Source organism: Lissotriton vulgaris, unplaced genomic scaffold (assembly GCF_964263255.1).
Source record: "Lissotriton vulgaris unplaced genomic scaffold, aLisVul1.2 SCAFFOLD_3158, whole genome shotgun sequence".
Taxonomy (NCBI): domain Eukaryota; kingdom Metazoa; phylum Chordata; class Amphibia; order Caudata; family Salamandridae; genus Lissotriton; species Lissotriton vulgaris.
Genome location: NW_028251132.1, coordinates 30,992 through 58,911, shown reverse-complemented (window position 1 = coordinate 58,911; position 27,920 = coordinate 30,992). Strand labels below are relative to the sequence as shown.

At 48.2% G+C, this 27,920-nt stretch overlaps 1 protein-coding gene and 1 long non-coding RNA gene across 3 annotated transcripts in view; both read left to right on the top strand.

Moving 5' to 3' along the window:
- Positions 1-23,394, top strand: part of LOC147663015 (uncharacterized) — a 57,305-nt gene extending 33,911 nt beyond the window's left edge. Inside the window, exons 3-4 of the long non-coding RNA XR_015305445.1 lie at positions 2,757-2,826; positions 23,008-23,394. This is a non-coding gene — a long non-coding RNA (uncharacterized LOC147663015). The remainder of the gene's footprint in view (positions 1-2,756; positions 2,827-23,007) is intronic.
- Positions 23,395-24,373: 979 nt separating this feature from the next.
- LOC147663014 (uncharacterized) lies at positions 24,374-27,127 on the top strand. 2 transcript variants are annotated; one of them, XM_086950732.1, is made up of 4 exons: positions 24,374-24,546; positions 24,835-25,002; positions 25,171-25,417; positions 25,502-27,127. In XM_086950732.1, the coding sequence occupies exons 1-4, from the start codon at positions 24,416-24,418 to the stop codon at positions 26,501-26,503; spliced, it is 1,548 nt and encodes a 515-aa protein (XP_086806858.1). In that variant the 5' UTR covers positions 24,374-24,415; the 3' UTR covers positions 26,504-27,127. The 2 variants fall into 2 exon arrangements, with proteins under 2 accessions (XP_086806858.1, XP_086806857.1); XM_086950731.1 differs by lacking the exon at positions 24,374-24,546 and adding an exon at positions 24,683-24,750 and having other exon boundaries at positions 24,835-27,127.
- The last annotated feature ends 793 nt before the right edge of the window (positions 27,128-27,920 follow it).

Here is a 27,920-nt window from a genome sequence, read left to right as displayed (position 1 = left end):
GTAGCAGTGTAGAGGGGTATAAGAGGGATAGAGGTGTAGAGGGGTAGACGGGTAGAAGAGAGGTCGATGGATAGAAGAGAGGTAGAGTAGAGGTAGAGGGGTAGAAGAGAGGTAGAGGGGTAGATGGGTAGAAGGATAGAAGAGAGGTAGAGGGATAGAAGAGAGGTAGAGTAGAGGTAGAGGGGTAGAAGAGAGGTAGAGTTAATGTAGAGGGGTAGAAGAGAGATGGAGGGGTAGAAGAGAGGTAGAGTAGAGGTAGAGGGGTAGAAGAGAGGTAGAGGGGTAATAGAGGTTTAGTAGGTTAGAGGGGTAGTAGGGTAGAGGGGTAGTAGAGGGGTACAAGTGGTGTAGAGGGGTAGAAGAGGGATATTAGAGGGGTAGTGGAGGTGTAGAGGGGTAGAAGAGGGTTAGAGGGGTAGAAGAGGGTTAGAGGGATAGAAGAGAGGTAGAGTAGAGGTAGAAGGGTAGAGGAGAGGTAGAGGAGTAGAGGAGAGGTAGAGGGCTAGAAGAGAGGTAGAGTGATAGAAGAGTAGAAGAGGGGTAGAGGGGTAGAGGAGAGGTAGAGGGATAGAAGAGAGGTAAGGAATAGAAGAGAGGTAGAGGTATATAAGAGAGGTAGAGGGGTAGAAGAGAGGTAGAGTAGAGGTAGAGGGGTAGAAGAGGGGTAGAGGAGAGGTAGCGGGATAGAAGAGAGGTAGAGGAATGAAGAGAGGTAGAGCGGTAGAGGAGAGGTAGAGGGGTAGAAGAATGGTAGAGTAGAGGTAGAGAGGTAGAGTAGAGGTAGAGGGGTAGAAGAGAGGTAGGGATGTATAGGCAAATGAAAAGGAAGCTCTCAACTTCAGGAATGTGAAATAAAGCTCTTGTATTTTGAAAGCTGATGACCCATGAGGAGAGAGGAAAGCCAGAAAGCTCCTCTGCTCGTGAGCACGTAACCGCAAGCTCTAGGCCACAGTGGTAGAATTTTCTGAAGCCCACTTACTTAAAGTCTCGCCAGTGCAGGGCATGCACTGGCTCAGGTGAGACCTAAAAAGGTCGCTTTCTGACCGAAGCACTACCTTTTTGCCAATTTTGGGGTAATTCCGTTCAGTAGTTTCGGCTGTAGCCTTGCACAAATTTTCCTATGGGAAATTGATTTTTTTACTCTTCTTTTTTGATTTTCTCAAAAACTACTAAACGGATTTACACCATTTTAAAAAAGGTCGCATTCTAAACCAAGCTCTACCTTTTTTTCCAAATTTCAGGTAATTCCGTTCAGCAGTTCGGGCTGTAGCTTGTCACAAAATTTCCTATGGAAATTAACATGGAGAAAACGCTTTTGCTTACGCTTTTCCGCCTCTCCTGCTAATTCCATTTATAGTTCGGAAGCTCAGACAAATGTCCCTCACTGATCTTAATAGCCCCCACATGTTCTCGTCAACCTTGGTACTCTCATCCTTAGAACTCTCCGTGGTTTCACATCAAAAGCTACATATCACATCTTGTCTCCTCACTCCGAGCCATGGAGAAATCAGACATCCAATTCCCAGAGAACTCAACCTAGCGATTTGGCTCCTGAAGTCATAGAGTTTGGTTATTTACAACTATAACCAGACTGTATGAATATTCTCAAGGAAGCTAGAAAGCCGACTACTAGAGCATGTTATGCAGCAAATGGAAACGTTGTGTTGCCTTTTGTAACAACAACATCATCAATCATCTTGATGCGTTTGTGCAGAACATCATTTGTTATCTGTTGCATTTACAGCAATGTGGATTCACTTACACATCCATTTGTTTACACCTGGGAGTCGTAGCTGCAAACTTGCAAAATAGACAACACCTATCTCTCTTCAGAGTACCAGTGATTAAAGTCTTCATGGAAGGATTAAAAAGGGTTATACCACCAAGTATTCCCCCTGCTCCAGAGTGGAACTTAAACATAGACCTTACAAGACTAATGGGCCCGCCTTTTGAACCAATGCACCAATGTCCGTTACAACTCCTGTCATGGAAAGTTGCTTTCCCCATAACGATAACCTCACTAAGGAGAGTTGAGGAACTTCAGGCATTAACTATACAAGAGCCTTTCTTTCAACTTCACAAAGATTGAGTGGTTCTACGTACCAATCCTAAATTTCTCCTTAAAGTAGTTTCTGCTTAGGGGTAATTCATGTGCAATATCAAATTAAAATAACATATCATTAGCATTTTCATTATTAATTTAACCATCGTAATTCTTGTATAGAATGTATGTGCTGCTATGATAAGAGAGCAAAAGACACACAATTGATGGATGGAATGCAGAACAAATCAAAACATTCACCCCCAGTCAAGAGATCTGGGTTAAATCCATCATTATTTTGCTCACCATGCCACCCCAGTTTAGACCTGGCCATATGCAAATCAGTCTTGACCCTGTGCCTCATGGGTTCTGCCGGGGAGGAAGGAGGTGATAAAAGTAATTAGCAGTATAGGCACATTGAACAGAATAAATAGTTCCACCATCTTTCTAAAACAATGTACATATGCAAGCATATAAAAACTGTATATAGCATTTTCCTACTATGCTTTCCCTTGTGTGTGTGTCTGTGTGTGTCTGTTGGTCTCTGTGTTTCTGTCTCCCATTCCCTGTAGGGAAAGTATGTAGCTCCCCGTTGTAGAAGAGTGGGTCAAGAAGGAGCACACTGCATTGAATAATTTCTTGGTTTGCACTTTTTATTAGTATTACAGGAAATCACAATGATTGATTGTCTCTGTTATATTCTTCTTTCCGACAGGGTCTTCCTCTTCAGTCCCTTAGGTGAGCATCGGCCGCCGTCGTCCCTCGGACAGAAGGAAAAGACTCAGGTAAGTGTTTTTGCTTTATGGTTTAGTCAAGGGAGGATGTGAGGGATAAATAATAGCTATGCATAAATATGAAGGGAGGGGGTAGAGGTTGGAGCAACCAAAAGAAAAAGAGTAGCCGATGATTTCTGCTCTTCTCTTTGTTTCCGTCTCACTTATTTCCTTTTCCCTGGGTTCCTTTCACCCCTCAGCCTCCCCTCCCATCCCTCTCTTACTCAGCCCCTTTCCAAAAACCCCGTAGACGCCCACGCACCTGGAAGAGTCATGACCCTCCGGTGCCATGGCGTGGTGACTCTGCGTCCTTCAGTGAGGTCTGGTCTTCTGGTTCGGCTTTCCCTCCTCCGCCAGGTTCGTGTGTTCTGCTCACCGACAAGCTGTGACCTCCCCTGGGCTCCGGTTCTCTCTCTCGTAAGGCTGTTAGTCCTTCTCTGTCTTTCCGGTCTTCCCCCACTGGTTTATCCGCCTCGCGTTCCCATTCCACGTGTATCTGGACCAACTACTGACCAACCTGCCGCGCTCTCCGCCCCCGCCTTCTTCAAGTGTGTATCCTCTGATGTCCGTCCTCATCTCCGGCTTAAAGGAGCCGCCTGCCGATTCCCCTCTCTCCACTTCTTGATGACAGCAAAGCGGACATCTGGTAAAAGGGGACTGTGAATATAGGAGGGGAGAAATATATGAAGGGATGGCATGGCACTCCTTAACCTCTATCCCATCGTCTACCACAGTGGCTACCTGACGCACCCCACCCCCAGACACACCCAAAAATAGCTTATCCTAAAAACCCACCTCCCAAAAACAAGATACCAAACAAAAGGAGAATCTTATGAGCTTCAGGTGATGTCCCTAGTGTCTGATTACTGGTGTTTGTTTAGGTTGACAGGAGTCCAGAGGTTACATAGCAAACCTTGTCTATGCATGCTGTGTATTTTTCATTCATTATTGTAGTATTTATGAAATCCACTCACCGCGTGCCAGAAGGGAGATGTATTTGGCTACAGTTGTTTATATAGCGCCAGACTAGATCAGGTCTGTGTCTCCTGCTCCACAGCTTGTACCCGTAAAAGTGCATCAATGTCTCCTTCCCTTGGAAGCAAATCCACTTGTATTCCAGTTGAAGCATATTTATTCTCATAGAATCAGTTTCAAAATCCACTGTTCCGCAAGTAAATTCAAATTCAGTCTGCCCAATTCATTTTGGGGGATTCTCCCTTCACGAGGGTATGCATGTGAGGAATCTATGTTGTATGTTGTGTGCGGAAAATAGTGACATAAGAATTAACTTGCAATGCAATCTAATCCTACATATACATTAATGAATAGTTTGCTACATGTCCTGGTAGAGCCTAACCGTATGTCTGCGTTTGTGTTAAACGAGGGTCTCCACCTTTTCGATAGTGAGAGCTACTTCAGATCGAAGAGAATCATCCTGATCGACTGCCTTTATCACGTGGCTTAGCTAAAGGTAGATAAATGCCAAGCAACTTAATTGCTGCCCTAGAGCGCCCAGTCCTGCTGCAGTGAGCACATAGCATTTGTAGCACTGGGTTAGGAAAGGTTTACCTGTAGGCCCCCTAAGCCTTTGTAGCACTGTTAGGTTTACCTGCGGGACCCCAAGCATTTATAGTACTGGTAGGAACGGTGTATCTGTGGGGTCCCCAGGGACGCGTTATGTTCATTTTATTCTTATTAACGAATCACATATGAGAGGTGAGTGTTTCACTGAGGGTTGTGTTCTCTTTGTCATGCAATACATGGGATGGCATTGTTCTCTCTAAGTGCGTGAGAAGACAGAAGACTTCTATTATCTGGTGAGTTGTCCTCCTATTCATTGGCTCCTGTCCAGATCCGGGCCCTGCTTTAACAATTCAAGATTAATGTTCAGTAGTGGCAGTCACAGTATAAGGACTGTGAGCAAGACCTGCTGTAGAGTTTCCGCTGTCCTAGGAAATATGTCTCAATGTAGGAAAGGGTCTGTTTTGGACATGGTTAGCCTTCACTTTTTATCTGGAAAATGATATAGTATTTACTGGAAGTGAACAGGGTCCCTGCCAACCAGGTCCCCTGAGCCCGATCTCCTTCCCTTAAGTGTACCAGTCGTTTCCACGGTTGTCACCCCATTAGCTCACATATAAGTCCCTTGTAAAAGATACCTCTGGTACTAAGGGCCTTGTTGTTAAAGAGGGTCTCTAAAGGCTGCAGCACAAATTACGCCACGCTAAGGGACCCCTCACCAAGCACATACATACATACACACATACATTCATACTGCCACTGCAGCTGTGTGTCTTGGTGCAGACAAAACTGAAGAGACGACATGGCACACATCCCTGTATGCGATGCCTACAGGGACTGTCTGAGAGATAGGTAAGACGCCCCTCTAGCAGGCCTTATAGTGCATGCTGCTTTAGGGATATCTCCTGTGAGGGCGTATCTGCATGAGCAGATATGCCCCTGCAATATCTTTGTCGATTCATGGATATTGCAAGTGACCAGGCAAGCTCTATAGTAAGCACATTGGCTGGACACTTGTCATTACGAGTTCCACAGCTCCATGAAGGTTTCACTGAAATATGGGATATTTGATACCAAACATCTCAGCATAATAAACCTATGCCGATTGCAGTGTCCGATTTATTAAAAATTCCACACAGAGGGCCCCTAGAGGGGTCCCCTAAGATCTACCAATCCTTAGTGTGATCATCAACTGACCGGAGCCAGCCTGCTACCACCAGAGTGTGTTCTGTCCTCATGGGGAGAGTGCCTGTGCACTCTGAGGTCGAGAACAATGCCTTTCCTGGGTGGAGGTATTCACACCTCCCCCTGGTCAGGCAGAGCCATCTGTGGCAGGGATTTTCAAAGGACTTGCCGCCTTTGTAATGTGACCCCAGCCTCTCCTGTTAGAGGGAGCAAGCGATCTTCCTGTCCTCACCCCCTTTTTGGCGCAAGGACAGGTGGGAAACCTTAGATATAATAGGCCAAGATTTCCAGAGATCAGTGGACTTGTTCTCAAAGCAACCCTCTTCAAAGTAAAGACTCCGTGACCTGAAGAACTGCGCAGCCTGCCCCCCGGTTTTACCTCTGCACCCGATGCCACCAGCCCGAGTTCAAGGGGCCCACCAGTTCAGCAAGGTTCCCCTGCTCTCAAGAGCCCAACTCCACCATGAGCTGACCTCTCCTGGACTCCTAGAAGTTGCCTGCAGCTTCTGCAAGAAGTCCCCTCAACCGCGACGTGCACTGGTTAGCCATTTCTGACACCAAAAGACACCCCTTCACCCGTCCATCCTGGGCCTTGCTGAAGAGGACAAAAGGTGTTCCTACGTCCCTGAGCATCATAACTTACCTCAATGGCTGTTGGTTTCCTTCGATCGGCCTCCTGGCTGGAGCCTGCAGCCCTTTTCAGATTTGGCCTGCCTCCATTGCTTTTCATTCGGAATCTGATGCTAAGTTGGCACCCTGCATCCAGCCGCCCCTGTGCCGCTAGTTCTGTAGTGTTGGTGCTGCCTTGGCCCCTCCTCAGTGTTAGCCTCAGCCCGGAGACTGGTCCTCCAAGCTACAGCTTCTTACCTGCATTTTATAAACAGAAACAATGGTTCATGTGGGAAGATATATCTAGATGTGATACTAATATGCGTAATCACAATGCAGGTAAGGGTTACGTCGTTATCCAAAGGAGAAAAACCATATACAACTCAATATTTGGTAATACCAATAGTTATTTATATACATCTAAATAAACATTTTTCAGACAACAGTGCAATGTGTGCCCTGGTTCGGTCCCCTTGAGTACAGCTGTTTCAAAAATCAAACTCTTGCTGTAGTTAGGAAACCATATTTACAAAAAGGGGTGGTGAGGGACAGAGTCTCTGAATTAAACAGAATACTCTCACCCAGTCAAGAGATCAGGGCTAGATCCAACACCGTTTTTTAGCTCACTGCACCATCCCAGTTTCAGAACCTGGCTGTATGCAAATTAGTCTGTTCCTGTCCCAGTGCATGATGGGAACAGGGCAAACCAAACTACAAAAGCCAATTCTTACACTGGGAAGGAAACAAGCTACCGGGGACCGGTTTCTGGCATTTCAGCCGTCTTCGGCCCGGCTTGCTTGAATCCTGATGGTGCAATGAGCAAGGGACTCACATCTGAGTATACCCTTCCACGCTTAGGGTGGACAAAAATATTTACAAAAAGGGGTGGTGAGGGACAGAGTCTCTGAATTAAACAGAATACTCTCACCCAGTCAAGAGATCAGGGCTAGATCCAACACCGTTTTTTAGCTCACTGCACCATCCCAGTTTCAGAACCTGGCTGTATGCAAATTAGTCTGTTCCTGTCCCAGTGCATGATGGGAACAGGGCAAACCAAACTACAAAAGCCAATTCTTACACTGGGAAGGAAACAAGCTACCGGGGACCGGTTTCTGGCATTTCAGCCGTCTTCGGCCCGGCTTGCTTGAATCCTGATGGTGCAATGAGCAAGGGACTCACATCTGAGTATACCCTTCCACGCTTAGGGTGGACAAAAATATTTACAAAAAGGGGGTGGTGAGGGACAGAGTCTCTGAATTAAACAGAATACTCTCACCCAGTCAAGAGATCAGGGCTAGATCCAACACCGTTTTTTAGCTCACTGCACCATCCCAGTTTCAGAACCTGGCTGTATGCAAATTAGTCTGTTCCTGTCCCAGTGCATGATGGGAACAGGGCAAACCAAACTACAAAAGCCAATTCTTACACTGGGAAGGAAACAAGCTACCGGGGACCAGTATTAGGGATTTTTCATCTCCAAAATGGTTCCCAACTTTGTAAAGACAATGAGTGCTAGAAGTAGTCACTCAGAAGAGCTGATACAGGTGGAGGAAATCGACCTCACACCTTATGTCTTTAAATATAAAATAGCTCAGAGGCTTGGGTAAAACCTATAGCCTCAGGACTGGGTCAAACCCTACCAAAGCAAAGCTCCAGGATCTTTTGGAAGAATATGACAAAGAGCATCAGAGGATGACTCTGATCTTACAGATCTTACAGATCAAAATACTGACCGTAAGAGTGACCGTGTGACACCCCAAGACAAAGAAGCCTCTTCAGATGAAGAGCTTGCTCTGCTAAGACTAGCCAGGAGGGCAGCTCTAGAAGCCCAACTCCTAGCTACAGAAGAGAGAGAAAGGAGTTTGGCCGAGGACCCATCTTTGGTGGCATCGCAATCATAAATAAGGAGAAAGTAGATTCCTTTGACCCTAAAACCCCAAAGGGATTATTTATGTGATGATATCACCAAGTAGTTCATTGCTTTTGAGCGGGCTTGTCGTAGCAGGCAGGTCCACAGGAAGCCGTGGAGTGCTATCCTGTGGGAAATGTTCTCAGAAAAGTGCAGGGATAGACTCCTGACACACAGTGAGAAAGAGGCTGAATCCTATGACCTCATGAAGGGTACCCTAAGTGAGGGCGTTGGATTCAGTACGGAGTATAGAACCAGTTTCAGGGAGGCTCGAAAAACCCATAGCCAGGCCTGGGTAGATTTTGTAGACTATTCACTGAAATCAATAGGAGGTTGGTTAGTAGGTAAGAATGTGCATGCCTTTGAAGGGCTTTATCATTTGATAATGAAGTAGCATATTTTAAGTAATTGTTACCAAGGGAAGCTACATCAATTCCTGGTGGACCTTGGTCCACTTTCTCCTCAAGAGTTGGGGAAGAAGGCAGACCACTGGGTCAAAACAAGGGTGACCAAGACTCCTGCTGGTGGGGAGACCAAAAGAAAGAGGTCAGAAAGCGACCCTAGGGAAATGGGGTAACCCGAAAAAGAAAGATTCTACTTCAGGCCCCCAAAAACCTGTTCAAGAGAGTGGGTCCAGAGACTCTTGACAGCCAAAGGGTGGGTTCCAGGGTAAGAACTGGGATCCTAAGATGGGCTTGGTGCCATGGCTGTAGGTCACTTGGACACTTTCCTTGAGACTCTGGATGTAAAAACAAGAAATATACCCCTGGTCCACCTGCAGTACCTGCAGCTGCCAATCTCCAGATGGGATCTCAGGAGAGCAATGGCCAGGCCAAGGAGCTTACTGAGGCGACTCGAGTAGGGATGTGGCCTTAGCCACCTTAGCTGCCTGGCCCACTAACATGCACATGGGGTTAGGGTGGAGGCCTTGAGAGACACTGGTGCCAGCATCACCATGGTGACTGAGCAGATAGTTTCCTTAGAACAGCATCTGCCTGGAAGGACCTTTCCAGTCATCAATGCTGAAAATGTGACCAAAACCCATCCCGCAGGCGAGGGTGACTTTTGATTTAGGAGGAGTTGCTGGCAACAAAGAGGTAGCAGTGTCTTCATCCATACTAGTTGATTGTTTTCTTGGCAATGATTTGGAACCCTTAGCCTGGGCTGAGGCAGAACTGAGGGTCCATGCAGAAATGCTTGGAACCTCACATTGGGTGTGTGTGTGAAAACCATAGCACAGAGCAGAGCCCGGGTGTAAAAGAGGTGCTGAAGTCTGGAATAATGCCCCAGTCCTCCAAGAGAAAAGGCAGGAAAACTGGAGAACCAGCTTCTAGTCAGACACCAGACCGTTCTCCTCTTGAGGAAGAAGGGTCAGCCCCAGAGACAACTGAGCCTCAGGAGCTGAAGTTTTACCAGGATGAGCTTTTGGCCCTGGGGCGACCCTCTAAGGAAGATCTGTGCCAGGGACAGAAAACCTGTCCCACTCTTGAAAACCTGTGACTGCAAGCTGCAGCACAGGAAGGAGGTGATGGCAGTGGTGCCCACGGGGCGTATTGGGAGGAGGAAATCCTTTACACTGAGGCCAAAGACCCCAAACCTTGTGCCACTAGGAGAGTGGTAGGGCCTCTGGCGTTTGGGGGAGTTCCTGCGCCTCCATTTGTGCATTATAAGCAGCCACATATACAACTTATTCTGTCCAGACTCTTTGAGATTATCAAAGAACGGACTGTTCTTCTCTGCTTTCCATGACAGAACTTCGGGTCAGAGTTGTATATGACGTATTGTTTGGCGTCTGTGCATCCACATCTTCTTTAAGATCAGTGAAAGCAACCACGAAGCATATCTGGATGAGAGTCTTGAAGGTAAGTAACTCTCAGAAGCTCCTGTTAAGCTATCTTCCCTTCAGTGGGGCAAACTTGTTTGTATCTTTCATAGAGGACCTGGTTGTGAGTGGCTGGCAAAGATTTCCAATTCCAAGTCCTTCCATCTGGCCTTCGCTCCGCACCCGAATGTTCACTAAAGTCTTGCCCCCGGTGGCAGCATATCTTGGTCAAGCTGATGTCCAAATATTTCGCTACCTCGACGACTGCCTTATAAAGGCCTAGTCGTTCACAGTCACAAGCAGACACACTCAATCATGCCTGTCTCTGTGTCTTTCCATCACTCTGGAGAAGTCTCAGTTTACCCCCTCTCAAGTGAGGACCTTCTTGGGGGCCATCATAGACACACAGCAAACAAGGGCTTTTGTCTCAAACGAAAGACAACAGCGGATTTCCAAACTGGCAACTCTCCTGCGCACATAAAAGTATGTTTTTGTTCGACAGTTCAAATCGCTTCTGGGGATGCTGTCTTCCGGTATTCCCCTAATTCCCAACTGTCGCCTCAAAATAGGACCCCGACTGGAGAACTCGACAACCAATTGCAACAAGTCTCAGGGTCCTTCGACAATGTCATCAACATCACGTCTCAGATATGAAGAGCATTGCTATGGTGGACTCGCATACCAAACATCTCTGCAGTTCGTTTGTAGTGGACACTCCAAGTTTCATCCTCACGACAGATGCCTCCCTCGAATGGTGGGAAAGTCATCTTCAAGCCCTCACAGTCAAGGGGAAATGGGACACCCACCTATGAACTTGGCACATAAACCTTTTGGAGTTACTGGCAATATTTCCGTCTCTGAAGTCCTTTTGCACCCTCATTCAAGGAGCTTCAGTGTTGATCCCAATGGACAACACAACAACCTGACCCCAGGCCACCCCCCACGCCGCTCGGCTCCTCCGCTGTGACAGAGTTTCTGCCCCCGGCGCCGCAGGTTCGCCCCTGACCTCGGTGTCCCCCTGCTGCTACCTTCTCCTTTCTGCTGCTGCCCTCACTTGTGAATTGTGCTTTTTTTTCAGGACTTCTGCATTTTTCTGTATTTTTCGTAGTTGCTGTTGTATCCCTGTCCTCTGTGTGTGCCCCCCCGCTTCCTGCCGCAGCTCCCCCGCGGCCCGCCCCTTTTCTTTTGTACCCCCTGCCCATTGGCCGCCCCGCTCCCGCCTCCCAGCTGCTCCTCCCTCCCACTTCGTCTCATATGGAGGCCTCAAGGTGGCCGCGCGCAGAAGGCACGCCAAAGGCAAGCCCGTCTGCGCCTGGACCACGCCCAGCGCCAGGACCCCTGGCCCTCAACGATGCCTGCCCACCCGACTGACTTACGCCGCCGCCACCATCCACACATTCAACGCCGGCCGGAACCCCGCCTGCTACCGAGCCATCCCGAAACGCACCCAAGGACCCTTCACCTGCCAAGCCTGCAAATTCACCTGCCTCCAAACTTGCACCGCACCCGCCAAGTCAGCTACCAGCAACAATCACCTCAAGTGCATCCTGCTCAACACCCGCTCCGTCCACAGGCACACAGTCGAACTCTGGAACTCTGGAACCTCCTGGACACATCACCAGACGTCACCTTCCTCACAGAAACCTGGATGAACGCCTTCTCAGGCCCCGACATCGCCATAGCCATCCCGGATGGCTACAAAATCACCCGGAGGGACCGCGTCAACCAAACCAGAGGAGGCATCGCCATCGTCCACAGAAACACCATCCAAATCACGACCAACTCCGACGACACCCTCACTGCCGCCGAGCACCTTCACTTCCAGATACACACAGACCCCAAGACCACCCTCAGGGGCACTCTCATCTACAGACCCCCGGGACCACGCAAACAATTCAGCGAAGCCATCGCAGACTTCGTCAGCCCGCACGCCCTAACCTCCTCAGACTACATCCTCCTAGGGAACCTCAACTTCCACCTGGAGAACAACAATGACAGCAACACCGCCGCCCTGCTGGCCAACCTCGGACTCAAGCAACTGGTGAACACCCCCACCCACTACGCCGGCCACACGCTTGACCCCATCTTCTCCTCCAGCAAGCACATCTCCTTCAGCCACTCCACCGGACTACACTGGACAGATCACAGCTGCGTCCACTTCAACTTCAGGAGAACCACGACCCACCACCACCCGCAATAGGTTCCTCGCAGAAGCTGGCGCAAGATCACCACCGACCAGCTCACCACCTCCCTCAGCCAGAACTCTCCCACCAACACGACGGACCCCAACGAAGCAGCCCGCACCCTCGCACAGTGGCTTACCAACTGCGCCGATGAACTCGCACTATTGAAGAACCCTCCCAGCAGACCCGGCAGCAAGAAAGCCTCGTGGTTTACCAACGACCTCAAAAACTCCAAGAAAACCTCCCGCAACCTCGAGAAAGCCTGGCGCCACAACCAGACAACAGAAAACATGACAGCCCTCAAGTACACCACCCGCAAACACCACCAGCTGATCCGCACCACCAAAAGGACAACATTCAAAGAACGACTGGACAACAACACCCACAACAGCAAGGAACTCTTCAGAATCGTTAAAGAGCTCTCCAACCCCAGCACCTGCAACAACAACATTAAACCATCGCAAGACCTCTGCGACTCACTCGCCTCGTTCTTTCACCGCAAGATCGCCGACATACACAACAGCTTCGGCGCACAGACCACGCACCCTACCACCGAACCATCTCCCCCGCCACCAGCACCCTATGCACATGGACCTCGGTTAAACCGAAGATACCACCCGAACGATTAACACCATCCACTCCGGCTCCACAACCGACCCCTGGCCACACCACATCTTCAACAAAGCGGACTCCATCTTCGCACCCCAACTCCGGGACATCATCAACAGCTCCTTCGCATCCGCCACCTTCCCGGAGAGCTGGAAACATGCCGAGCTCAGCGCCCTCCTGAAGAAACCCACCGCGGACCCCACGGACCTCAAGAACTTTCGCCCCATCTTGCTCCTCCCGTTTCCGGCCAAAGTCATCGAGAAGATCGTCAACAAACAACTCTCCGCCTTCCTCGAGACAAACGGATCCCTCGACCTCTCGCAGTCCGGTTTCCGAGCAAACCACAGCACCGAGACCGCCCTCATCGCAGCTACCGACAACATCAGGTCCTTGCTCGACAATGGGGAAACAGCTGCCCTCATCCTCCTGGACCTCTCAGCAGCCTTCGACACTGTGTGCCACCGCACCCTAATACAGCACCTCAGCAACACCGGAATCCAAGGAAAAGCCTTGGAGTGGATCATCTCGTTCATCGCCGGAAGAACCCAGAGAGTCCGCCTCCCCCCGTTCCGATCCGCGTCCACCGAAGTCATCTGCGGCATACCGCAAGGATCCTCGCTCAGCCCCACCCTCTTCAACGTCTACATGAGCCCCCTCGCAGCCATCGCACACCAACACAACCTAAACATCATCTACGCTGACGACACCCAGCTGATCCTCTCACTCACCAACGACCCCGCCACCGCCAGAGCCAGCCTCCAGGAAGGAATGAAAGACGTCGCGGAATGGATGAAGCTCAGCCGTCTGAAACTGAACTCAGACAAGACGGAAGTCCTCATCCTGGGACCATCCCCCTCTGCCTGGGACGATTCCTGGTGGCCCCCTGCCCTGGCACCGCCCCCACGCCAAAGGACCATGCACGCAACCTGGGCTTCTTCTTGGACTCCTCCCTCAAGATGACCAAGCAAGTCAACGCCGTCTCGTCATCCTGTTGCAACACCTTGCACATGCTTCGAAAAATCTTCCGGTGGATCCCCACCGAAACCAGGAAGACGGTCACCCAGGCCCTCGTCACCAGCCGACTGGACTACGGGAACACCCTCTATGCTGGAACCACAGCCAAACTCCAGAAAAGACTCCAGCGCATACAGAACGCCTCTGCACGACTCATCCTGGACATCCCCCATCACAGCCACATCTCTCCACATCTGAAAGACCTGCACTGGCTCCCCGTCAACAAGAGGATCACGTTTAGACTCCTCACCCATGCACACAAGGCTCTCCACGACATGGGCCCCAAATACCTCAACAGCCGCCTCACATTCTACACACCCACCCGCCAGCTCCGATCCGCCAGCCTCGCCCTCGCCACCATCTCATGCATTCGCAAAGCCCCCGCCGGAGGAAGATCCTTCTCCAACCTGACGTCCAAGACATGGAACTCCCTCCCCACCCACCTACGGCTGACCCAGGACCATCTCTCCTTCAGGAAACAACTCAAGACCTGGCTCTTCGAGCGGTAGCGACTCCCCCACCCCCTCCTCCCAGCGCCTGAGACCCTTACGGGTGAGTAGCACGCTTTACAAATCTGTTGATTGATTGATTGAACAAGAATGCATTATGTGACCAAACAAGGGGGCACGAGATACACTTTGCTATCCCTACAAGCTCAGCAAATTTGGGTTTGGGCGATTCAACATCAGATCACAGCAGTCCATGTTCTGAGGGTGTCCAACCTTCTAGCGGACTCCCTGAGCAGGTCGGTCTCGTCAAACCACTAGTGGGAACTTCATCAGCCGACGCTGGACCGCATCTTTCAGCTTTGGGGACACCCCAATCTGGATTTATTCGTGACCAACCTGAACCGCAAATGCCCATTCTATGCAAGTTGGCTTCCCAACTCAGAATCGTGCAGAAATGCGTTTTTGATGAACTGGTCAAAAATATATGCTCACGCTTTTCCACTGATTCCTCTAGTCGCAATGGTACTTTGGAAAATGCAGAAAGAACCCTGCGGCATTCTTCTCATAGCCCCCAGATGGCCTCGCCAGTTCTGGTTTACGGAGCTCCTCCTTCTGTCGGAGTGCAATCCAATTTGGCTGCGCCCAATTTCGAATCTTCTTACTATGAACCATGGCCTGATCTGCCATCCGAATCCTACTGGTGCCTGAGCACTATGAGTTTGCTAAATTGATTATTCCTCCGGACTGCAGGGAGGTCCTCACTAACGCTAGAGCACCCTCCACTATCAAAACCTACAAACTCAAGTGGAAACGGTTCTAACTTTGGTGTGAAGCTTCAAATTTTTCAGTTTAACTCTGAGAAGACAGAGATTCTACACTGTGCAGTAGATAGAATCCCTCCTAAACTTACGCTTGAGTTTTGGCCAACATCCCCTGCTACTCCATTGGCTCCCAGTAGCGTGGTACATAACCTGGGAGTCATGGTTGACAACAAATTGACATTAGAAAACTGTCAACAAAACAGCTGGAAGTGGTTTTACTCTGATCAGAGCATTTCGGAAAATCCTTCCGATGTTCTCTTACAGAACAGAGCGATGATAGTCCGGAGCACCATCCTCAGTAAGCTGGACTATTGTGATGCCCTGTTACAAGAATCCCCGCAATATCTGATTGAGAGATTGCAGAGAGTACAGACCATGGTGGCCAAAATGGTACTAGTGCAACCACGCCACTCCTCCGCCTCCCGGGCACTCTCAGATTTACACTGGCTGCCAGTCTTGCAGAGGATACGATTTAAGGCACTATGTATAGTATTTAAGGCTCCACATGGTCAAGGGCCCAAATCTCTGTAGGAGAAACTGACATGGTATGTCCCTTCATGAGCACTGCGCTCCTCATTGGCTAATCTGGTGAGGGTGCCTAGATTTAGGAAAGTCAAATCAGGAGGTAGGGCCTTCAGTGCGTCAGAGACCTGCCTTTGGAATACTCTTCCATTTGATACAAGACAAATGGACAAAATCCTGCAGTTTAGAAAAAGGTTAAAAACCTGGCTCTACCCTCGGGTATGCTCCTTGGCATCCTGCTAACTTCTTCCAGGCGGGGGACACTGTCTCTCGGCCCTAAGCTAGTCGCCTGTATCACAGCGCCAGGTTACCCGTAGGGTGTCAGTTGCTAACTTAAATAAATAAATAAATAAATGTTCACCCTGTTCACTCTACGCCAGAGCAGCTTCTGTCTTTTTTCGTACATTTAGCAAAATCCGGCCACTCTCACTCTACCCTGAAGGTTTTTCTGGATGCAGTTCCAGATTCCAGCGCGATGGCTCCAATTCTCTTTATTCTTCAAGAATTATTCAACAATTTTTCAAAGGCTTATTTCAGATGTTCCCTCCAATTCGACGCCCGCCTCATCCTTGGCATCTGAACATTGTGTTGGCACAACTCATGAAGTCCCCATTTGAGCCCATTCGTAGGGCTGATCTTAAATTCATCTCCTGGAAGACATCGCTGCTTTTAGCTCTTACTTCGAGTCAGCGAGATACAAGCTTTTACTATCAAACCACCTTTTCTTCAATTCACCAAAGACGCTGTGGTGCTCCGCACTAATCCGGCCTTAATTCCTAAAGTTCCATCTGATTTCCACCTGAATGAGCCTGTCATCTTTAAGACTTTTTTCCCTAATACACAGTTGCCAGCAGGAAAGACTTTACATTCTCTAGATGTTAAGAGATGTTTGACATTTTATTTGCAAAGAACAACCAGTATCCGTAAAACTGATCAGCTCTTCATAGCCCACGGCAGGATGCGTAAAGAACCTCCAGTTGCAAAACAGACTATTGCACGTTGGATATCTAGAGCAATTTCCTTTTGCAATCAGCAAGCAGGCAAGACACTTCAAGCAACGATTAAAGCGCCCTCTACCAGAGCAGTCTCCTCTTCTACTTCTCTCTTTGCTGGTGTGCCTCTTCATCAGATTTGCAGAGCTGCGACCAAGCACTACTGTCTGGAAGCTGCCAACAATGCTGACACAGCTGTTGGGCAAGCGGTGCTACGTAATCTTTTTAAGTAAGGTGAGCCTCTGTTTCTTACCTTCTCCTGCACACATTGTATACATGTATATATTTCTGCTTTTTGCAGATGTGCCCTTGTTTACTGCTATACTGTAATATACGTATATGTATTCTCTCGTACTCTGTTTACAATGTACCTATGGCTTACTATGCACAGTTCTCGAATTACTCCTATCTACTCTGATTCAAGCATGTGAATCTATGAAAGATACCCCAATACTGGAGAAGAACATAAGTTACTTACCTGTAAACTGTGCTTCTCCAGTATTGATATCTTTCATAGATTCACAAGTGACTCACCCACCTCCCCTCAGAGGCTCCCCTCTTCTCCTTGGCTCTTATGCCACACTTGTGCTAAAAAAATTGGAGAGTCTGAGCCTCTGAGGTGAAGGTTCCAGAGGGTGCTGTCGCCTGATTGGCTGGAGTTTGGACCATATCTAATGACTTTGACATGACTGTCGCCCTCACTCTGTCTGTCGCCCTCCCTCTGTCTGTCTGTCGCATCACCACAGCATCACTCAGGGGCACCACAACATCACTATGCGCTACCACAGCATCACTGAACGCGACAGCATCACTCAGCGCCACCAAAACATCCTTCAGCACCACCACAGCAGCAATCTGTGCAACAATTCAACAACTAGTTCAAATATGTTCTCTCAATGTTTCAAGCTTTATTACAAATGTCACAAAAAGATGTTAATATTTCACTTCTGTTCTTGGATTTTCGTCACAATACAATACACTGAACATAATCTTCACAAAAGTTATTTACAAACGTTTAAGCAATTGCCATTATAAATTACAATAACTTTTACTCAAGTATTAATTATTTAAAAAAATTAAAAGCCATTGTTATTTGTAACATCAATAATCTAAGTCACGTAAATACAACACATATTGCATTACAAATGCTATAGGTGTCACATTTGCGAAAGTTAAAACTATTGGCATTGTAAATGACAAAGCTATTAATTTCGCTATTTTCAAAACCAACACATAAATAAAAAATGTGTCATTTACAATAACAATAGCTCAAACTTTCCTAATGCAAGACCTATTGCATTGCAAATGCTTGTTATAATTACAAGGGTGTGACAACACCACATAACACCGCATAAGCAACAAGTGCAGATTAAACCACAGGGTTAAAAAAAAGAACCACACACACCGTAAGCTTAAACCTGTACTAAACACACACGCTGCAATAACAGGTACATCATAGAAAGACTGATGGACATAATGAAGCGGACCTAGAGATACATGCGTAGCAGTTTAGGACACCCCCCGCGCCGCACGGCCACCAGCTGCTGCGTGTGCCCCCCGACTGCCTGCCTCTGTGCTCCGGCTGCCGCCGCGTGACCACGCCTCCTGCCTCGAGGTGCGTGGTCTCTGCTCGCTTTCCTGCCTTGCGCCACTGTTTATGTTGAACTGTGTTTCTGAATTGTACTTGTTGTAAATTGTATATTGTATCTTTTCCCCCCTTTTTGCCTGCTTGCCTGTTTTCCTTGTTCGCCCCGTCTCATCCTCCCCGCTCCCCGCTTCCCGCCACCGCCGCTAAACCCCGCCCCTTTCTTCATTCTGTACCCTCCCCGCTCCCGCTTCCCAGCTGCTCCGCCCCCCATCGCACTTCCCCATATATGGCGACCGTGCGAACGCGCAGCGGTCACGCGCAGCGGGCGCGCCGATTGTGCACCGAAGGCACGCCAAAGGTAAGCCCGTCTGCGCCCGTCCGCGCCTGGACCGCGCCCAGTGCCAGGACCCCTGGCCCACGAAGAACCCTGCCCACCCGCCTGACGTACACCGCCGACACCCTCATCGCACTCAACACCGGCCGAATCCTAGGATGCTACCGAGCCACTCCGAAGCACACCCACGGACCCTTCAGCTGTCACGCCTGCAAGTTCACCTGCATCCGGACCTGCCCTACACCAGCACCCGCCAAGCCGAACACCAGCAGCAACCACCTCAAGTGCATCCTGCTCAACACCCGCTCCGTCCACAGACACGCCATCGAACTCTGGAACCTCCTCGACACCACAGCCACTGACGTTGCCTTCCTCACGGAGACCTGGATGAACGCCTCTTCTGCGCCCGACATCGCCATCGCCATCCCAGAGGGATACAAGATCACCCGGAGGGACCGCTCCGCCAACCAGATGGGAGGAGGCATCGCCATCATCCACAGGAACACCATCCGCATCACGACCGACACCGACGACACCCTGACAACCGCCGAACACCTGCACTTCCAGATCCACACCGACCCGAAGACCACCCTCAGAGGCACCCTGATCTACCGACCCCCGGGACCACGCACACAATTCAGCGAGGACATCGCCTACTTCATCAGCCAGCATGCCCTCCCCTCCACTGACTACATCCTCCTGGGGGACCTCAACTTCCACCTGGAGAACAGCAGCGACCGCAACACCATCACCCTGCTCGACAACCTCGCCAACCTCGGACTCAAGCAGCTGGTGTCCACCCCCACCCACCTCGCCGGACACACACTCGACGCCGTCTTCTCATCCAGCAAAGACATCACCTTCAGCCACGCCACAGGACTCCACTGGACGGACCACAGCTGCGTCCACATCACCTTCAAAAGAACGACGTCCCACCACCACCAGCAACAGGTTGCCCGAAGAAGCTGGAACAAGATCACAGCCGACCAGCTCGCCGCTTCCCTGAGCCAGCACCCTCCTGCCAGCTCAGCGAACCCCAGCCAGGCCGCCGACAACCTCACGAAGTGGATCAGCAACTGCGCGGACGAACTCGCCCCACTGGGGACCCCGCCCAGCAGACCCGGCAGCAAGAAGGCCCCATGGTTCACCGACGAACTCAAGAGCTCCAAGACGAACTGCCGAGCCCTCGAGAAAGCCTGGAGAAGGGAACCAACACCGGACAACATGACCACTCTCAAGCTTGCCACCCGGAAGCACCACCAACTGATCCGCGCCGCCAAGAAAACTGCATTCAAGGAATGGCTGGACAACAACGCACACAACTGCAAGGAACTCTTCAACATCGTGAAAGAGCTCTCCAACCCCAACGCCGGAAACAACGACATCACCCCATCGCAAGACCTCTGCAACTCCCTCGCCTCCTACTTCCACAACAAGATCGCGGACATACACAACAGCTTCAGCATTCAACCGACGCACGCCACGACCACAGCAACACCGCCCACCACCACCCTCCGCGCCTGGACTCCGATCAGCACCGAAGACACCGTCCGCATGATGAACTCCGTCCACTCCGGATCTCCGACCGACCCCTGCCCTCACCACGTCTTCAACAAGGCCGACGCTGTCATCGCACCCCACCTGCGGGACATTATCAACACCTCCTTCAACACCGCCACCTTCCCTGAGAGCTGGAAGCACGCCGAACTCAGCGCTCTACTCAAGAAACCTACAGCGGACCCCACCGAACTCAAGAACTACCGCCCCATCTCGCTCCTCCCGTTTCCAGCCAAAGTCATCGAGAAGACCGTCAACAAGCAGCTGGCCGCCTTCCTCGAGACAAATGGATCCCTCGACCCCTCACAGTCTGGCTTCCGAGCCAACCACAGGACCGAGACCGCCCTCATCGCCGCCACCGACGACATCCGGGCCCTGATGGACAACGGAGAAACAGCGGCCCTCATCCTCCTAGATCTCTCCGCGGCATTCGACACTGTCTGCCACCGCACCCTAGTGCAGCGCCTCAGCAATGTCGGAATCCAGGAGAAGGCACTGGAATGGATCGTCTCCTTCCTCGACGGAAGAACACAGAGAGTCCGCCTACCACCGTACAAGTCAGAGGCCACCGAAGTCATCTGCGGCATCCCTCAAGGATCCTCGCTGAGCCCCACCCTCTTCAACGTCTAGATGAGCCCCCTCGCGGCCATCGCACGCCAACACAACCTCAACATAATCTCCTACGCCGACGACACCCAGCTGATCCTCTCCCTGACCAACGACCCCGCCGCCGCCAGAGCCAACCTGCACGAAGGGATGAAAGATGTAGCCGAGTGGATGACGACCAGCCGCCTGAAACTGAACTCAGACAAGACGGAGGTCCTCATCCTGGGCCCCTCGCCCTCCGCCTGGGACGACTCCTGGTGGCCCCCCGCCCTGGGCACCGCACCCAAACCGACGGACCACGCACGCAACTTGGGCTTCATCCTGGACTCTTCCCTCTCCATGACCAGACAAGTCAACGCCGTCTCCTCGTCGTGCTTCAACATCCTGCGCATGCTACGGAAGATCTTCTGGTGGATCCCCACGGAGACCAGGAAGACAGTCACCCAGGCCCTCGTCACCAGCCGACTGGACTACGGCAACGCCCTCTACGCCGGAACCACCGCCATGCTCCAGAAAAGACTCCAGCGGATCCAGAACGCCTCAGCCAGACTCATCCTCGACATCCCACGAAACAGCCACATCTCTGGACACCTGAGAGACCTGCATTGGCTCCCCGTCAACAAAAGAATCACCTTCCGTCTCCTCACCCACGCACACAAAGCCCTACACGATCAAGGCCCAAGCTACCTCAACAACCGAATCAACTTCTACGCTCCCAAACGCCACCTCCGATCAGCCAGCCACGCCCTCGCCGCCATCCCCCGCATCGGAAGAGCGACAACAAGAGGAAGGTCCTTCTCCCACCTGGCCGCCAAGACCTGGAACTCCCTCCCGACTGACCTGCGCTTGACCCAAGACCACCTCTCCTTCAGGAAGAAGCTCAAGACCTGGCTGTTCGAGCAGTAGCGGCACCCCCCCCCCCCCCAAGCACCTTGAGACCCTACGGGTAAGTAGTGCGCTCTATAAATGTCATTGATTGATTGATTGAAGATAAAGCTCTTGATTTAGAGTTTGGTGAACAGGGTACTCCTTCACAAGCGTGGTGTAATGTAATGTATACTTGTAAAGCGCACTGTTGCCGAGCGGTTTCCTGGCGCTGTATACCGCTGGGGAACCCGTCCTGGCTTTCCCTGAGGGATGGTCCCTCCTGGGTATCCCCAAGGTGAAGCCAGGCATCCCCGGCGTTGATGGGGCCGTTGTGGAGATGAGGCAAGCTAATGCCCAGAGTTGCCGAGTGAGACCCCTGGTTAGAGTAGGCACCGAAGCGAGAATTATCGAGTCTGTTGACCCTGGTCCACGACCCTGCCGCGTTGGTAATTCAACCCTGGTCCCGGGCCGTCCTCTGCTTCCGGGTCTGCCGCCTCTAACCAGTGAGCCACATTACTACAACACATATTGTAGATCAACTTCCTATAGATGGTTGAGATTGCTTTTTCGGTCAGGGGATTAGTTAGCAGCTGGTCCTCCAGTGGGGATGCATCAGGCAACTCCCCCCCACCCCCCCTTCCCAGATGTTACCTTGCAGAGCGTGACCCACCTGCAAATGTCAGACCCGTTTTTAGTCGCCTAATTCATACCAACCGGACCATCGAGTTGCACCTCCACCAGCGAATGGTCTGAGATTCGTCTGCCTGTCAAACCACATGCCATTCACTATTTCATAGTGTTTTTCTGCTTTTATTTACCACTTGTTTTATGCATGTGGTTGGTTGGGGGGGGAGATGGGCGAAGCAGGGGAGGGAAGGGGAAAGATATTTCTAACAGAGGGAAGAATTGTGTGTTTCCCCCAGTTAGTAAAAAAACAGCATAAGTCTTGGCTGCTTCTGCTGCACCCAGAGTCTTGTGGGTCTTTTCAGTCTAATTTTTCTGTCTGGAAAAAAATGTTGTCCTGTTTTTCTGCACAAAAGCCTAACAACTGATAATCAGGTGGAATAAAATGAACAAATGAAAGTACTCCTTAATTTCATTGCCCTTGATTCATACTCTGGACCATAGTTGAGGGATAGGTCTAGGCATAGTCCTCGCAACACACAATAGATTTGCGTGCGGCTGAGGCCAGAGCTCAAAAGTCAGGTTACCAGATACAAGTAGGTGGTAACTCAGGGCAGGGCGAAATGCCTGTTGTCCGTGGAGGGGAAATTCCCATCCTAGAAATATACATTAAAATTAATTAATAGTATTCTATTTTAAATATCTTTTTGGTGCCAGTCCATATGACTTTAATGTCTGCTTTTGGGATTCCATGTTACAAGTCCATAGGGTACATGTATCCTTTCTGAGCTTAATAAAATGTTGGAAATTCTACAAATCCTCACTCCTAGATCCAAGTACTCTCAGGCTACCATTCTACACTCTGCTCTGTCTGAAGAACGGCTCAACACTTTCAAAATTCTGCAATTCTGCATTGATATGGCTTGTAAATTATTTTTGGGGATATTTACATGTATTAACTATTTAATTTTAATACTATAGGTGATTGCAATTACGGACGAAGAAAGCAAGATTTAGCACCAGCCAACTGAATGTTAGTGCCATAAGAAGGATTATTTTGAAAAACCGAAGGACATCCAGCATTCTAAGTTTAAACAATTTCCAAAATCTAGGTGTGGCGAGGAAGTGGGAGCTGAGGAAAGTACTATACCTGTAAGTGAAGTCTCTAATTTTGCATTTCGTTAACCCAGAGCAAAGGCATATCTGTCCACACAGCATCAGAAATAGTGCCAGAAAGACCAATCACAACATCCTCATCTGAAATATTATCAGAAAGACAAATTGTCTCAGCATGACAGAATAACGTTCATCTAAAGGACGCATGATCTAAAGCATCATGTAATTCCAGAGAGGAAGCACACACTGCATAAAAGAAAGATATAACAAAAGGTTTCTTCTGCAAACCATCAAAGAAAAGACACTGATATAAGACTCCGAAGCTGACACGCTAACAACCAAAAGATTGGAAAATCACCTTTGTTCAACAACCGTTTTTAACCAGTTATGCAAGTTTGAGACTATCTGCCTCGGGATAGAACACCTCGACCCACTCTGCTCACTCTGGCGAAAACCTTAAAAATTCACCACTTTATTGTGTTGTTCATGACCATCTCAGATTGTTTCCTTTTTTATTGTGTACTGTTCTGTAATTCTATGTAAATCGCCTCAACCTTATCTGTTGTGCAGGAATGATATGTAAAACTGTTAAATATCAAAATGGATTAAATGAGCACCGTTGCGCTATAGCTAATGTAAATAAATCCTCGTCTTCAGAACTACAATCTTTAACCTTACACCAAACACAGAACGGGTAAAAGGAACTGATGTTCTGTGACTGATGAGCCACAATATTACTGTGCATGTTCTAATGTTCTCAGTTACTGCCATTGCGCCAGTGCAAAAAGGTACTTCTCAGTTTAATCATTAAATATCAGACTAACTCCTTATCACTGCGTTGCTAAGAACCTATACAAATAGATTTGAGAAAAACTTCAGTCACAAAATAAGTTGCTGCCGGAGAGGCTATAACCAAAAGACTATTATCTGCTACAAACATTTCGACAGGTGTTACAGGGCTGCATCCAGACATATTTTGCTCAATGCAAGTGTTAAGAAGATTACACACAATATCTTTTAGAGATAAATGCTGAACATTATCTAAACAAGCCCGACTCTAAAATCGGGTTCACTCTTACCGTGGCATATAAGCAAGAGAAAACTAAATGTAGAGATATTAACTCTAGGAATACACCTTTTAAAAACACGGGCTGTTAGAACAATTTCAGTGTTCAAACTGCCTCAATCAAAGCAAAATAACCCAAGTTGGGGAAAAAGTTACCTGAGCCAAAAAAGATTAAGCCATAAATCTCATCTCACTGAATTTGAGAGAATGCACACTGGGAAAATCCTCTCTCAGTGCTCTGAATGCCAAAAAAGTTTCAGCAGTAAATCTTATCTCACTGAGCATATGAGAATCCACACTGGGGAAAAACCTTATCAGTGCTCTGAATGCCAGAAAAGGTTTAGCTTAAAAGCGAGTCTGTATCGACATGTGAGATTCAGCCATAAATCACATCTCACTGAATTTGAGAGAATGCACCCTGGGAAAAACCTCTCTCAGTGCTCTGAATGCCAAAAAAGTTTCAGAGATAAATCTTATCTCACTGAGCATATGAGAATCCACACTGGGGAAAAACCTTATCAGTGCTCTGAATGCCAGAAAAGGTTTTGTAACAAACAAAGTCTTTCTCAACATGTATTAACCCACACTGGGGAAAAACCTTATCAGTGCTCTGAATGCCAGAAAAGGTTTTGTAACAAACAAAGTCTTTCTCGACATGTATTAACCCACTCTGTAGAAAAACCTTACCAGTGCTCTGAATGCCAGAAATGTTTCAGTTTAAAAAGTAGGCTCACACATCACATACGAATCCACACTGGGGAAAACCCTTATCAGTGCTCTGAATGCCAGAAAAGGTTTAGTTTCAAACCGCAACTTTATCGACATGCATTAACCCACTCTGTGGAAAACCCTTATCAGTGCTCTGAATGCCAAAAAAGTTTCAGCAGTAATTCTTATCTCACTGAACATATAAGAATCCACACTGGGGACAAACCTTATCAGTGCTCTGAATGCCAGGAAAGGTTTTATAACAAAAAAAGTCTTTCTCGACATGTAATAACCCACTCTGGCAAAAAACCTTACCAGTGCTCTAAATGCCAGAAAAGGTTTAGTTTCAAAGATAGTCTAAATCGACATCTATTAACCCACTCTGTGGAAAAACCTTACCAGTGCTCTGAATGCCAGAAATATTTCAGTGAAAAAAGAGACCTTACAGTACATACAAGGACCCACACTGGGGAAAAACCTTATCAGTGCTCTGAATGCCAGAAAAGGTTTTGTAAAAAACAAAGTCTTTCTCAACATGTATTAACCCACACTGGGGAAAAACTTTACCAGTGCTCTGAATGCCACAAATGTTTCAGTACAAAAAACAATCTCATTCATCATATAAGAACCCACACTGGGGAAAAACCTTATCATTGCACGGATTGCCAGAAATGTTTCATTAGCCAAACCCAGCTCACTCTGCATAGAAGAACCCACACTGGAGAGAAACCTTATCAGTGCCCGGAATGCCAGAAATGTTTCATTGACAAAAACAGTCTCACTCATCATATAAGAACCCACACTGGGGAGAAACCTTTTCAGTGCTCTGAATGCCAGAAATGTTTCCGTGTAAAATTCAGACTCACTGAACATACAAGAATCCACACTGGGGAAAAACCATATCAGTGCTCTGAATGCCAGAAAAGGTTTTGTAAAAAACAAAGTCTTTCTCAACATGTATTAACCCACACTGGGGAAAAACCTTATCAGTGCTCTGAATGCCAGAAAGGTTTCAGTTTAAAAAGTAGTCTCATAAAGCACATAAGAATCCACACTGGGGAAAAACCTTATCAGTGCTCTGAATGCCAGAAATGTTTCAAAAACAAACTCGGTCTCACCCAGCATATACAGACCCACACTGGGGAAAAACCTTATCAGTGCCCTGAAAGCCAGGAAAGGTTTTGTAACCAACAAAGTCTTGCTCAACATGCAATGACCCATTCTGTGGAACATCCTTATCAGTGCTCTGAATGCCAGAAATGTTTCAGTGTAAAAAATAGTCTCACACAGCACATAAGAATCCACACTGGGGAAAAACCTTATCAGTGCATTGAATGCCAGAAATGTTTCAGTGAAAAAAGAATACTCACTCGGCATACAAGAATACACACTGGGGAAAAACCTTATCAGTGCATTGAATGCCACAAATGTTTCAGTGAAAAAATCAATCTCACTCACCATATAAGAACCCACACTGGTGAAAAACCTTATCAGTGCTCCGAATGCCAAAAATGTTTCAGCCGTAAATCTGATCTCACTGCACATGTGAGAATCCACAATGGGGGAAAAACATTATCAGCGCTCTAAATGTCAGAAAAGATTCAGAGGTAGTGATGGTTACATGCACCATAAGAAAACACACCATCAAAAATACTTCAGTGCTCCAAGTGCCAGAAAAGCGTCAATTTTAAATGCAATCTCACTGTACATGAGCAGACGCACACAGGGAAAAAATATTACCAATGCTGTGAATGCTAGAAATTCCTATTTTTTGATAGGCACAGCCTCACTAACCATAATCAACTCCATACTGATGAAAACCTTATGAGTGCTCTGAATGCCAGAAAAGCTACAGAGAAAAACGCTATCTCACCATGAGAAACTCCACACTAGAGAAAATCCTTATGCCATAAAAGCTTGAATCTGAAAGACAGAGTTATGCTTCATGAGAGATCCCACTCTGGGGAAAAACCTTATGTGTGCTCGAAATGCAAGCAAAGTTTTGGTCACAAATTACTTCTCACTTGACATGAGTAAACTCACAAGGGAGAAAAAAGCCTTATGTGTGTTGGGAATGTCAGATAAGGTTTATTCACGAATACAATGTCATTTCACATGAGAGAATTCACACTTGACTAAAGCCTTATACAGGAGGGGAAAGCCAGAAACGTTATACTCAGAAAGGAGATCTCACTTAACATGAGAAATGCACCCACATCAGGTGAAAAGTAAGGCGTATCTTGAGTTGCAGAAAAGCTTCTAATAGCCTGACTTTACATGAGAGAGCACATATTGTAGTTGCAATAGGATTCAGCAAGAAATTCTTGCTGGATAACTTAGGCTGGCCGCATGCAACCTCCAAAGAAATTTCAGGCCTTGAAAATGTTTTAATTGCAACAAAATGCACAATTTGAGTATCTGAAAGTTACAAAACTCTCAAGGTCTTTACTTGACACAGAGAAGTGTTCGTACTTGCAAACATCAACTAATTAACAAAAAATTCACAATATTAATGTCTTTAATTTTCTCCACCCAAAAGGTTTCTGCTCACACTTGTTTCTTAACATATGACTGAAATCTAAATTTTCATGATAAGATTAGGCCTAGGCGGTGTTCCGCAATGAAGAACTCCGCAAAGTGTCAAAAAAACTCAACCGCTCAACGCAGAGTTCTGCGAGCAGCGGAGTGCGTTAGGGTCAATTTGAAGCGCTTTTTCGGTGAGTAGCACGCTACTCCAGGATCCAAAAATGATTAGTGGTGAATTAGTGTAGGGAAATATAAAATGTTTTTGAGAGCTGGACTTGTTGGTCTGTTAGTTGGGTTGAAGAAGAGAGTGGAGGGATGTAAGAGGGAAGGTTTTGCATTTATAGAGCGCTTGCTACCCCTGATGAAGTGTTGAAGCGCTTTTCAGCGAGTAGCATGCTACTCCAGAACCCAAAAAGATGAATAGATAGATCAATTATTGTGGGTAGGTTGTTTTATTATATAAATACAACTGTACGAA

Coding starts and splice junctions, on each gene's coding strand:
- LOC147663014 (XM_086950731.1), top strand. CDS start 24,698: ATGAGAATCCACACTGGGGAAAAACCTTATCAGTGCTCTGAATGCCAG. Junction 24,751..24,834: donor TGCTCTGAATGCCAGAAAAG/GTTTTGTAACAA, acceptor ATGCCAGAAAAG/GTTTTGTAACAAACAAAGTC.